Consider the following 13,677-nt stretch of genomic DNA (forward strand, 5'->3'; position numbering starts at 1 on the left):
GCTCCCAAGGGCGGCATCCCCACTGGGAGCCCAACTGCCGCTCCTGTCCATGCTGCTCCTGCCCTGGGAGACGTAGGGCAGGGCTGTCACCTCCTTCAATGGAGACTTGATGCCTACACCTCTAGTACCAAGGCAGCTGCCCTGCTGCTGCCCCTGAGAGAGCCCACCATTGACAAATGGTGGTGGTGGGAGTGCAGAGAGGGGGCTGGGTACCAGGGATGACAGAACACTGTGGACCCAGTGTCTCATGGGACCACTCGGTGCTACAGCCATGTGCTGTCCACATGTTGCCCCTGATCTCCAGGCCTGCAAGTGGGTGATATTATCACACATCACAGAGGAGGGAGCTGTGGCCCAGAGAGGTCGATAACTTGCCCGAGGTCATACCACAGATAACAGCTCTGGGTGGTGACTGCTCACCTGCCCACCCCCACTGGTAAGTGCTTTCAATAGGTTAAGCCACTGTTTCCTCGAAATAGCATCATGAGGCAGCTGCTTGTGTGAATCTCATTTTTCAGACAAGGAAACTGAGGCATGGAGATGACTTGCCGAAGACCCCACAGCCAGGAAGGCTGGCTCGGGACCTGCTCTCTGTGCTATGGTGGTCTGTGGCTCACGAGGGCTCCCAGCCACCACCTCGAGACTCCTACAGTCACAGATGCTGTTCTCAGATGACAAAACTGAGGCCAAAAAGAAGACACGACCTGCCTAGGGCCATGAAGCCCAAGGCCAAGAGCATAGGCCGGTCCATGTCTGATCCCGGCAGGAGGGAACTGGCAGGAGTGTGGCCAGAGCAAGTGCTGGCTGGGAGCTGACGGTGCAGGCTTGAGGATACATGCAGGAGCTCAGGGCTGGCAGAGGTGACCCTCAGAGGCCTGGAGAGAGACTCTTCCGGGGCTATTGGGCTCAGCTCCAAGCCTTTCCCAAGTGGCCAGATGCTGGGATGGGCCCAGGAATCAGATGATGGGGTGTCAGACCCAGCTGACTCCCAAGAAGGGAGGCTTCAACCTAGGGCCAGGCCTCCCGCCCCAAGCCTGTTCAGCCTAGAATCTTGCCTCTGGGAAGACTGAGGCCTGGGGCACCTCCCCACACCTGGCACAGCATAAGGTGCTGTTCAGGTACCCAACTCCCTCAGGCTTGGATTCTCTCCTCCCTGGGGCTTGGGTGACCCCTTTGGCTCTGCTGTCACAAGGATCCCATTCAATAGTGACTGCAAAAAGGTTTTCTAAACTGCAAAGGGTCACATTTCTGAGAAAGAGAGAGGCAGGCCAACCCTCAGTACACCAAGCTGAGAATGCCTCAGGGAGGTGGGATGGAGCTCAGGAAGCTGGCTGGCTCTGTTTCATTCATTTCATTCATTCTGCAGACACAGAGCCTAGGCCTACCCTCCCACTTCCCCAGCCTCAATCTGACCTTCAGCAAGCAGACGAATGAAACACAAACTTGCTTTGATGGACCAGGGCTTCCTGCTCATAGCAGGTGCTCAGCGAATATTTGTGGAATCAAATTTGCAGTCCTGATGTCGCTTGTGTGGGTCACAGGATCCGAGTGCCCGGGCTCTGGGTGACCCGAGCAAGTCACATGCTAAGATTCAAAGACCCAGTTTCCAGGGAGAGGACCTGGCCTCACAGCCAGGCCAGTCCCTGACTTTTGATCATTCCTGCCCTCCATGCATCCCTCAGCTACCGGCAGAGAAGCTGGGAGCAGAGTAAAGCAAGCCTGGCCCAACCTCCACCCAGAAACGCACAAGCACACCACACATGCCACATCTGAAGGCTTTCTCTAAGCTTTTCCTTCCCTTGACTCCCTCAGCAGTCCCCATGGACAGTTGTCCCCACTCCCAGCCTCCTTGCTCGCCTCCCACAGTCTAGGGCTAAGCCCAGAGGGTTTGAGGTTTTCCAGCAGGCGTGCAGTGTGTGGGGGACAGAGCCAAGGACTGCAACGTCCCAAGAGGGCTCCATCTGTCTGATGTAGCTGCTGTCCCCCCACTGGATCCTCCTCCCCCACGCAGGGGCTCGGTGGCACTCACGTCTGGGCTCCCGGGGTCCGTCCACGGTCACCTTGATGGCTCGGTGGTAGGTGGCCACTTGGGTGGGGTTGGTGAACACAGTGATAGTCAGAGTGAAACTCTTCCCTGGGGAGAGTGGGGGACAGAGGCAGGCGGTTGGCACCTGGAAACTTCCACAGCACCCTGATCTCCCACCTGTACCAACCCCTGGAAGCCCCTAACTTTCAAGAAGGGGCACTCTGTCTTCTTTGAACTTGGGCAGGGTGAAGTTCAAGCTGCTGGCCTTGGCATTCAAGGCTCCTGGGGGTCTGACGCCAACTTTGCCACCCTCCACCCCTTGCCGTGGCAACCCTGGCTCATGTCTTCCCTGCTTCTTGGCCTTTCTGCTGACTCTTCTATTCAGAAACACACCATTTTGTGGCGGGGAGCAGGATGGGTATATTCTGTTTTCTGAAAGTAATTGGTGATTTTTATAGAAAAATTCAAGAACACAGAAAATAAAAACAAAGAAGAAAAATTCCCTCCCACGGTTCCACTAGGCAGAGATAAACACCATCACCATTTGGGTGTTTTCTCTTCCAGTTCTTTTTGTATGGGTTTGTATATTTACACAGTAGCAGTGGTACTAAAATACAGATTTTCATACCGTTTTTCTTTTTTATTTAACTTCACATCAGAAGCACTTTCCCACGTCATTAAAACTTCTCCATAAACTTCATTTTTAATGGCTGTAAAATATTTCAACTCACGGAAGCCTCATCTTTTATTTATCTACCTCCTTACTCCCGGGTATTTACATGGTTGCTAATTTCTTATTGATGTGTGCAGCTGGAGCTGAAAAAGGACTGATTTGGGAGCTGTAGACATTTCTTCTGTAGACACAACTGTTATTTCCAGAATGTTTTTCTATTTTTAGATAGACATTTGGCTCCAAAGTCTCCATTCAAAATTCCTGAGAGGGGAAAAAACTTTTAAAATACGATTTTTTTTTTTTTTTTTTACCATTTAAAATAAAATGAAAGTGGCCTTCTATTTATAAACATCTTTGTCTGCATCTCTGCTTATTTCCTCAAAATAGATTCCAAGAAGCGGTGAGTGATTTCACAGCATCAGAGGCTTGGGACATATTACGGGCGTGGATCCCTCTTGGAGTGAGATGACTCTCTGGAGAGATTTAGCCGGCACCCTCGCCTGTGAGGCTGCATCACACCCCAGGGATGTGTCTATCAAGATGGAAGATCTTTTACACGCTCTTGATTTTGTTTGCCTTTTTTCTATTACTAGTGAGACTGAAACTTTCTATATGATCATATCCATCATAATCCAACACTAATTATTGCTTCATGCTCTTTTACTTTCCTGTGAAGGTTTTAGTGCCTCTAAAAAATCACTATACATGAAGCTTGTTAATGCTTTCCATGCTGTATCTGTGGCCATCAGTTCCCCAGGTCAGCCTGCACAATTTCGCCTTCTCACGCTGGGCGGTTTTTCATTTTCACTTCTATTTCTCGTTCTCCTATTGTTTTATGTTTAGACTAGTTTCTCCGTGTAGAAAGCAGTTTATCAAGATTTACTTTCGACAGCATTCTCTCTACTTTCTAGAGTGAATTCTCTAACGTGTCTGAGAGTTTGCTGGTTGGCATGGTAAAGGATAAGGACTTTTCCTCAAAGGGCAATGCAGTCTTCCTAGGGTCTTGGTAAGAGTCCTCCTCTCATCCTGTTCTGTTATGATCCACAGTCTCATGTGATACGATATTAGTGGCCTGGAGTAGGGGGGCGGGGTTTGCGGATCCCCCAAGCTAGACTTTATCCCCCATCCCTGGCTCTGGATCCCACATATGGGCCTGGGAACTCCCTGTCGGTAGGGCTGATGGTCTGGCACATGTCACCTGCACCCCAGGGCTGGCACAGGATGGCCACCAAGGGACCAAGGGAGGCTGCCCAAGTGCAGGAGCGATCAAAATTTCAGTCAGAGGTTAGGGACAATACAACTGTAATGTTTTCCTATTCCTCTCCAACAACCCTCCAAGGTGAGCAGGTAGGTCTCAACATCTGCACGTTGCAGGCGGGAGATGAAGCTCAGGGTGGAAGCCAGGATCTTGCAGTTCTCTCTGCATGGCCAGGTACTTGGTGGCCAACTATCAAGTGAAAATTCCAGCCCCAGAGGCAGGAGAATCTAGAATAAAATTAAACCAGCTAGGCTGCCAGGAGCCACGCCACAGAATGAGAGGTCCTCTGAGACACCAGGGGGAGTTTCAATCTCAAGACCCACTGATGTGTGGCTCCAACTGGGAAGTGAGGGGCTTCTCTGGAAGTCTCTTCGTAAGCCAGCTGGCACTTGCCCCTGGAGCCCCAGGTCAGAACAGACCTGTTCTCCCACTCTTAGGTCACGGGGGCACTTTGCATGATTTCTAGAAGCAGAAAGTGCAGATGGTCTAGGAAAGTGCCCAGCAGATGCCTCAGGCTCCCTGCCCGACCCCTCCTACTGCCTGTCCTCACTCTGAAGTAATTTCTCTCCTGGACCCCTTCCTTCTCCAACCAGCTTGGTACTCTCCTGGGGTCCCTGAGCCTCTGACCCTGCCAGTGTTGCCCAGCACCTTCTTGGTTCTGACAGCCCAGAGCCCTAGGGGCCAGACTCCAGACACAGAGGACGAATGGGCCCCAGTGCCTTTTCACAGGGCCCCAGACCCACAGCAGCAAGTGAAAGTTTACTAAACTGCTCCTTCAGGCCTCTCACCTTCTCAGTCAGGCCTTCCCTGGTCACTTTATCTAAAGGGGGCATCTTAAATTTTAATTTAATTTTTTTTGAGACAGGGTCTTGCTCTGTCACCTAGGTTGGAGTGCAGTGGCATGATCATAGGTCACTGCAGTCTGGACCTCCCAGGTTCAAGCCATCCTCCTGTTTTAGCCTCCTGAGTAGCTAAGACAACAGGTGAGCACCACCATGCCTGGTTAATTTTTTTTTTCCTTTCTTTCCTTTTGCTTTTTTTGTAGAGACAAGGTTTTACTATGTGCCCAGGCTGGTCTTGAACTCCTAGGCTCAAGTGACCCTCCCGCCTTGGCCTCCCAAAGTGTTGGGATTACAAGCATGAGCCATTACACCTGGCAGGCATTTTTAACTTGGCTCCATATAATTGAACTGGGATAGGAAAACATTAAAATGGTATTGTCCCTAACCTCTGACTGAAATTTAGCATCACTCTCAAGTATGAGCATAGGCAACAAATCACAGAGGTATTATCAGCTGTACCCGTGACCTTGTCGCCAACAGACATCACAGATACTTACATCTCACATTACAGCTGCTGCAGGTTTCTCTAAATATCTTTTATGCTCGTCACAACTTCAAAACCATGGTCATCATTAAACCCAATGCCAGATCTTATTTAATACATTGAGCAAAGCAGCATATTTATCACAATTTTTAAAGCATTTTGCCATGTTTTAATAGAATTGGTTTCCATTGCAATACTTTGGATTTGATTTTATACCTTAAAAAAATCCTTATTCTGAGAAAGACGTGTGGGTTTCTTCACCAGATAGCAAAGGGGCCCATGGGGTTAAAAAAAAAAAAAGACAAAAAACAACAACAAAAAACCCAAAAAGGCGAAGCAGCTCAATCTGAAGTATCACAGGCCTCCCACTCCCTTTCTCTATTCCCTGCACCTGCTGGAATTTTCCCACAATGCGTATTGCTTTTAATAATCCATCTACTCATTTTGTTTCCTTCCACTAGATTATAAACTCCCCAGGGGCCGAAGTTTTTGTCTTGTTCATGCTGTGTCTCCAGCCCTTAGGATGGCATCTGGCACACAGTAGGTGCTCAACAATATTTGTAAAATAAATTAAGGGCATAGATAATGGCTCTCATTTTGCAGATGAGAAAACTGAGGCTCAGAGAGGAGCAGTGAGTTGAACAGGTCACAGGCAGGACTCAGAAAAGTTAGAATATGCCAGAGCCTGCCCCTCCACACAGGTACTAAGGTCCTGCTCCTGAGCAGTGAGAAGCCCCCACCCCTACCAGGTAGCAAACCACATGCCACCCCTGAGGTCACCAGCATTCCTCAGTGGCTTCCACCAGCTTCTGGGTCTGTCCCCATCCGTCCTGGGTATAAAGGAGGAATGTGAGGCCTAAGAGCAGGAGTGAGAGGACGGGGCAGGTGTGGGGACCAGGACCACTGGAGACAGGGAGCCTGGGAACCAGGGCTGGGAAAGCGAGCTCTCCCTGAGTGCCCCTCAGCTCCCCCGGCCCTGCCCAGCTGTCTCTCTGCCTGGCAGCGGCAAACCCGTCCATCCCTCTCTCTCAGCCTCTAGATATAACTCCATGCAGGAGCCCTGGTGAACCAGCAGTCCGTCAGGAGCCCAGGAAGTGCAAACTTAGGCTCTTGGAGGGCTGGCCCTGGTTGCAGGGAAGAAGGCTCGGGCTGGGAAATAGGTTTCCTTTAGGGCTCCAGAAACTCGTCCTGGACCCATCATTCAGCAGTCAGGTTGGCAATGCGGCCTCAGGCAAGTCCTTGAGCTTCTCTGCCTGTGTTCCCATGTGTCTAAGGTCCCCTCCCTACTCATCAGAGCTGCATGGGTGGGGGAGGAGACATCTCTCAGTCTCACGGGACCTCAGGGTTTTCTCAACTTCAAGAAGATGATCAAGAAGCCATCCATCTCTCCCCCAACTTCAGAAAGTCCTGGTATTGGCAGCAAGGTCATGTTCAGACTGAGTCCTGCCACTCTGCCTGTTCCCTCTGCTGTGGGCTTCTGTGAGGACATTCATCCACCTCATGGAGTTCCCCTCAGCCTGTACCGGCACATTGCACCCTGAATCTCTTGTCCACACTGTTGCTTTTTAACCAGTTGATCACAGCTCTGGAGCTCGTGCTTTTCATTTTCACCTAGGCCAGTGGCTGCCTGCTAGAGGGCATTTTGGGGATGTGTGGTGGTGTGTGGTCAACTCAGGGCTGGGGTGGGACTGCCAGCATTAGGAGTGGGGTGTGTTTATGTGGAGGGGGATGCCAGTGCCCAGCACTGCCCAAGGCAGTGAAGATTCATTCTTCCTGGGAGGGTAAAACCTGCTTATAAAAGTTCTCTGGCTGGGTGTGGTGACTCACGCCTGTAATTCCAACACTTTGAGAGGCCAAGGCAGGAGGATCGCTTGAGTCCAGGAGTTCAAGACCAGCCTGAGCAACAGAGTGAACACCACTCCCATCTCCACAAAAAATGATTTTAAAAAATCAGTCGAGCGTGGTGGCGTCTGCCTATAGTCCCAGCTACTGAGGTGGGGGGACTGCTTGAGCCCAGGAGGTAGAGGCTGCAGTGATCGCACCACTGCACCCCAGCCCAGGTGACAGAGCAAGACCTTGTCCCAACAAAAAGTAAAAGAAAAAAAAAATTCTCTGAGTCATGAACCTAATTCAGTTTTACATAAAACAAGGGATTTTTTTTTTGGTACTTTTAATATCTACTGAATTTTCCAGAAGGAAAGACAGGTTTTTTTTTTTCGAAATTTTGTTGACAGCTTTGCCAAGGATTGTTGACAACTTCAGAAAGTCCTGGTATTGGCAGCAAGGTCATGTTCAGACTGAGTCCTGCCACTCTGCCTGTTCCCTCTGCTGTGGGCTTCTGTGAGGACATTCATCCACCTCATGGAGTCCTCTGGCCCGGACATTTACATATTCAAAACAGTGTTTTATTATAAATTACTTTCCCTTTTTTCCTCCATCATAGCTATGGAGTAACATAGTTTGCAACTGCCTGTAAATACGTAGGTTACATTATTTACAAATTTCAATGTAAGGTTCAATACAAAATACTATTGTAAGAAAGCCTCCTTGTGTCTGGTGGGGCAGGGACCTCGGCCCTAATCACTGCAGGAGACAGCAATGACCTGGATTTCTTCCCTTCCTTTTCTTGGTTCACACCTTCAGCCCTGTCGTGAGCGCTCTGGGGTATTACTGGGTGGATGTCTTTCATGGAAAGCCATCTTCCTGGAATTCAGACAGAATATAGGACTAAAAATTGAGGAAACAAGCAGAGGTTTCCATCAGATTTCTCAGTTCTGGCAGAAGTCAGAGAGCCAGGCAAGGATTCTGGGTCCCAACCTCTGATCTTAACTCCCAAAGTGTCCCGACTCCTAGAGTGGCCCAGATTGTCACTGTCAACCAGGGACTGTTCTCTCAGGCGGGAATTTCCCAGTCGGCAGGATGGGCACCGCAGATGTGTGTCTGCATGCCAGCGGACCCGGCACCCCCTTTCCTCCCTGCCAACCGCCTCCACCTCTCCCACTCAGCAGTTCATACCTTCTGGGTTTCCCCCACCCCCGCCCAAACCGCATGGTAATCAGAGAATCAGTGGCTGTCACCGCTCAAAGGGACCTCAAAGTCCTCCTCCAGTCCCAAGCATTTGAAGTAACAAAATCTCTAACATGTATCCAGCTCTTAGTATATGCCAGCTGATACGCTTGTATCAATTTCCCTAGCCTTCCCCAAATCTCATGAGGTAGGTCCGATTATCATCCCTACCTCACAGATGTGGAAACTGAGGCACAAAGAGGTTAAGCCATTTGCCCAATGTTATCCACAAGTCATTAGCAGACCCGGGACTCAAAGGCAGGGCGGCTAATACTAGAATGGAGGCTCATAAAGACCTCAAGCCTTTGAAGACTGAACGCCTTAGCCAGAGTTCCTCAGACATCGGAACTCCTCCTCAGAGCACTTCCTGCCTCCCAGGACCACTAAGACTGATTACGGACCACTGAGAGAAGATGGGTGAGAGAATGGTTTACAAACTCAGCCTCTGGCATCTCCCAGAGCCACAACCCCAGCCTTGGCCATGCCTGCTATAAGGACCAGTTCCCAACCAAAGCTTTGGAAACCCATCTTCCTCCCTGCAGGCCTGGTGCCAGGGAGCACAAAGTCTGTGGGCATGAAAACCACACACACAAAAAATCATTCTCAGTGTGCAGATCGGCCAGGCAAGGTCTCCGTAACTCAGAAAATCGTCGCCTCTTCTCTTTCTTTATCTCACCTCCCAGGAGAGGGAGTGGGAAGGGGGAATCAAGTTCCTGATGCCTTGCTGGGCTCCCGGATCCACAGCACCTTCCACCTGCCTTGAGACAGACAGCAGCTATAGTGCCCCCAACACACACCTGAGCTAGCAGACCCAGCCACCACCCACAGTCAGCAGTCAGCCTTGCCTGCCACCAAGCAGGGACCAGTGACTCTCCTCTCAGGGCTGGGATTAAGTTGCAACGGGTTTGAGAGATTGGGGATGACAAAAGGGACTTGAAGACTAATTAGGAGCAGCAATGAAAGCTTAATTCATAAAAGCAAACATTTTCCATCCACCAACCTGCAACCAGTTAAGGGCACCGTTTGAAAGAAATCTGTGCGTGGGGAAGGGAGCCAACAGGAACAGGAAATGTTTGAAAGAATGTAAACTATTTCAGTTTCATAAAAAGTAACAAGTAAACAGTTATTACATGCAAATAATGTCCTGGTTTTAATTAATGCTGAAAAGTCAAAATATGGTTGACATTTGGATGTACACATTGAAAGGCGGGAGAGGGAGAAAATGGTGCCCAGATGCCCGTTTCTGAGCGGGGCTGGCAGCTCAGAGGGAAGTAGAACCTTGAGAAAGTCCTGTTTATTGGTGATGAAAAGCACGGTTCTGCTTCAGCCGCTTCAGCATGGAGTTGGGGAGCAGAGGGAAACCAGCTTACTTCTTAACAAAGCTAGAGGTGGGCCTGGTGCTTGGGAAGGGCAACTCCCACTTCAGCCACTGCTCACAGGCAGGCTGGTCTTAAAGGGGCAGTGGACCCTCAGGCCTCCATTCCACGGGGGCAGGGTTTCTAGGACTTTCCCACTTAACTTTTCCAGGAGTTAAGTGATGATGGGTTTCAGGTCCCAGAAGCCTCCCATTCAACAGCCCCCACCCCTGTCCCACCTTCCTTCTACTGCCCAAGGTCGATCAGACAGACAGGATGGCACACCAGCCTTGACTCTCGAGTAGGAGATGGCAGCCTTTGAGCTGTGCTTTCCAACATTCAGCTGTGTTAGCTTCCATTCCTGACCACCTAGGGCTCAAAGGCACTGGGAAACTGCATCTGGGAGACCACAGCTGGGGAGACAGTCTCCGAGTGTGGGTGAGATTCTGCCCCCTATGGAGAGAGTGGCTGTGGTGCTTGGGCCCTACAGACCAGGGACTCATCTTGCAACCCCGTTGCAGAAAGACCTTTAAGCTCCCTTTTTGAGCTTGTGAATACACAATCTCCTGCCAGCATCTTTTGTGAGATCAGGGGTGCTTAAAGAGGGGTGGCATGAAAGGGTTCAGGAGTTGGTAAACCCTAGAAACTGGAAGATCGTTGTCTTTTTCTGGCAAGAGACTATAACTTTCCTCACCTCCTCAAAGGGATCTGTAACATTCTACGGGATTACAGATCACTGTTTTAGACAAAGCTGTGCCTGGAGACCTGTTTTTCGGGATTCCAAGTCCCCACTTTCAACCTCCTTCCCCACTGCCCCTGCCCTTGCCAATGCTGAACTGGCGAGGCCTCCCTCCCGCTTACCTCGCCCACTGCGTCCCACGAAGCGAAGGTCGTTGAACCTGGCCACCTGGTTCTTCATGACGGCTGAGGCGTTGCGTAGCTCCGCAGAGTAGTTCTCATCATTGCCTGCCATCACGGTCACCACCGTGCCATCCGGCACATCCCCCATTGCCACCACCTGAGGACACAGGGCGGGGGATGCAGGGGGACAGCTTAGAAAGGAAGCAGGAGGCAAGGGAAAGGAGGGGAGGGGCTGGGCCAGGCAGCTCCCCTAGGTCCCAGGCGCACTGCGTATTTCTCCAATGCAGGGTGGAGAAGAGGCTTAAAAACAAAAAGGACCTTCCCCCAAATATCACAAAAAGAAGAAGAGAGAATCCCGAGCTTCCACACCAAAATCCCAGATCAACTGCTTAAACGGTGTCCCAAGAAATCATCCTTTCAACAAAGCCTAAGCCGGAGCTGTGAATCAGCTCAGTCGCCACGACGTGGGGAGCAGTTCCCCTGTTGACTTCGGCAGCAGCAAAAGAGGAATCAACATGCCCCTAGCAACGAAGTCTCCAAGTAAAAAACAATATCAACGATATGGCCGGGCACGGTGGCTCAAACCTGTAATCCCAGCACTTTGGGAGGCTGAGGTGGGCGGATCACGAGGTCAAGAGATGGAGACCATCCTGGCCAACATGGTGAAACCATGTCTCCACTAAAAATACAAAAATTAACTGGGTGTGGTGGCGTGTGTCTGTAGTCCCCGCTACTCCGGAGGCTGAGGCAGGAGAATTGCTTGAACCCGGGAGGCGGAGGTTGCAGTGAGCCGAGATTGTGCCACTGCACTCCAGTCTGGTGACAGAGTGACACTCTATCTCAAAAGAAAAAAAAAGCACATCAACAATAACAACAGGGCTGCCACCCCCACTCAGTTTACACAAGAGCCGTTCAGGGCATGAAATGTAGCCCCAAAATGTGGGCCAGGCCCAGTTTTTTGGCCTCTGCAGAGCCTAAATTCGTTATGCAGAGAAAATGCAGGATGCAAAACTCACTGGTGTTTTGAAAAGGGTCACCCAGAAAACCCCTTTAAAGTGAGATGGGGGTTTTTGATGACAGAAGAATGCACCTGCTTGAAAGTGCAGGATGGGGATGGCGATGTCTTCCTAAGCGCCATCCTCCCCCAGCCCCTCACCCCCAGGAGCACGGAGTGGCAGACTGCCTTTTGAAAAGAATCAGACTTTAAACACAGTGACAGCCATTTAAACGTGGATGCCGCGTGCTGGGACTCAAGATCCAGATGGTAAAAATTTCAAGGAGAAAAATGTTTGGGGTCTGATTAAAAAGGCCAGATTTCCTGTCAACATCCTGTCTTCTTTTAATTTCAAAGACTCCTTTTAAGCTCCAAGTGACAGTAAAACCTCCGAATCTGACGATTCAAATCACATGGGCCTCCCCACTTCCCGGGGAGATTTTCCCCACTGGTATTTTAAGATGTCACCTGGGAGACCTCAAAGGGCCACTCAACCATTTTTTTTTTTCCCAATTTGGAGTCGTCTTAATGGGAGCAGGGACAGCCTCAGCTGCCAGTGGCCGCCGCTTCCAGCCACCTCGGGCAGCACCACCCCCAGCCGCCGGCCTTTCCTGCCCTGCCCTTTTCTCACGGCAGCTGCGAGAGGTTTAGGGGAAAACCGAGGAGTTTTCGTTTCATCTCGTTGCCCCCTTTAAAAAATGAAAATGAAACAGTCGCCTACTCCCTGGCATAAGGAAAAAAGGTCCTCTGAATGACTGGGGGCTGCCAGGGGTGGGGGGGGTCCCCCGATCTCAACCAGCCATTAGGGACGCAGAATACCCCCTAGCAAACGTCTGCCAGGCAGTGCCCCGATTCCGGCCTAGCACCGTCCCATAAAATTTCAGAAGCCCGAGGTGGAGGGTGTGAGCAGGAAGCGTTTGTGAAGCGGCGCGGGAGGAGGGGTGCTGCCGGCGGAGGATAGGCCCTTTCACCCTCCGAATCCCACCCGCCGTGTCCTAACCCGGGTCTGGGTATCCTCTCCTCCGTTGCCCGCAGAGCTGTGTCTGAGCAATCAGGGTTAGGGCGCGGGAAACCCCATCCGCCCGTTTCCGCACCAACGTCTCTACGCAGAGCTGCCCAAAGCCCAGGTGGAGCGGGGCAACCCCCTGAAAACCCCTCTGTGCAGGGCGCATCCGAGACGAGACACCAAGGTCCCCGAGCCCAGCGCGCAGCGAAGCCGACCCGGATGCCCGGGTGTCGCCGCGGGGTCTCGGCCACCTCTCCTTCCCGCGGCACCCAAGGCCCCTTACTGCGCAGCTGGGACGCCCGGAGCCTCAGGGCCCGCGCCCTCCCGCCCCGGCGCCCTCCCGTCCCCGGCCCTGCACTCACCTTGAAGGCGACGGGCAGCGTCTTGTTGCAGCGCCAGTGCGAGGGCAGCACGGAGCAGAGGAAGTTGGGGCTGTCCGTGCGCACGAGCTCGCCCGGGTGGTCCGCCAGCACGTCCACCATCGAGCGCACCTCGGGACGTGCGCGCCCGCCGGGCCCCACGGCCGCTTGCGCGCTCAGCGCGCCGCTGTTCTCGCCCATCTTGCCGCCGCCGCCGCCGCCGCAGGGGAAGGCCGTGGAGGGAGGTGTGAAGCGGCGGCTGGTGCTCGGGTCTACAGGAATACGCATAACAGCGGCCGTCAGGGCGCCGGGCGGGCGGCCGGCGCGGGCGCCTTCTCGGCCGCCGCTGCCGCGAGAAGCGGGAAAGCAGAAGCGGCTGGGCCCGGGGCCTCAGGGTGCAGGGGGCGGCTCCCGGCCAAGACCCGCCGGGACCCGCCCGCTGCAAGCCCTCGCCGCCCCGACGGCCGCCGGCAGCTCGCCCGCTAGTCCCGCATCCCCGGCGCACCGCCCCGCGTGCGGCCGCCCCTCGCGGCGGTCCCGGCTGTCTGGGCCGCGGCGGGGCCCGCCCGGGGCTGCGCCACCGCCGCCGCCGCCGCCTCCCACCCCGAAGCCCGCCCGCGGCAGCCGCGACTCCGCGGCCGCAGCCCCAGAACAAATCTTCCAGAATCAAGTGGTGGGGCCGTGGCCGCCCGCGCGGGGTTACTACCCCCGGGGCCCGCGAGGCGGGGCGGGGCCGGCCCGAGCGACGCGTCG

General features: G+C 52.8%; 1 protein-coding gene across 2 annotated transcripts in view; it reads right to left on the minus strand.

The window, feature by feature from the left end:
• The window catches only part of RUNX3 (RUNX family transcription factor 3), a 64,436-nt gene that overhangs the window by 17,386 nt on the left and 33,373 nt on the right, over positions 1–13,677 (minus strand). The window contains exons 2-4 of one of the 2 annotated variants that reach the window (XM_017974413.5): positions 12,928–13,196; positions 10,566–10,722; positions 2,030–2,134 (exon numbers count right to left, since the gene is read on the minus strand). In XM_017974413.5, coding sequence (XP_017829902.2) covers positions 2,030–2,134; positions 10,566–10,722; positions 12,928–13,196 — 531 coding nt within the window. The remainder of the gene's footprint in view (positions 1–2,029; positions 2,135–10,565; positions 10,723–12,927; positions 13,197–13,677) is intronic. The other variant, XM_054258935.2, reaches the window with a different exon arrangement.

Source organism: Callithrix jacchus, chromosome 7 (genome assembly GCF_049354715.1).
Source record: "Callithrix jacchus isolate 240 chromosome 7, calJac240_pri, whole genome shotgun sequence".
In the NCBI taxonomy this organism is placed as follows: domain Eukaryota; kingdom Metazoa; phylum Chordata; class Mammalia; order Primates; family Cebidae; genus Callithrix; species Callithrix jacchus.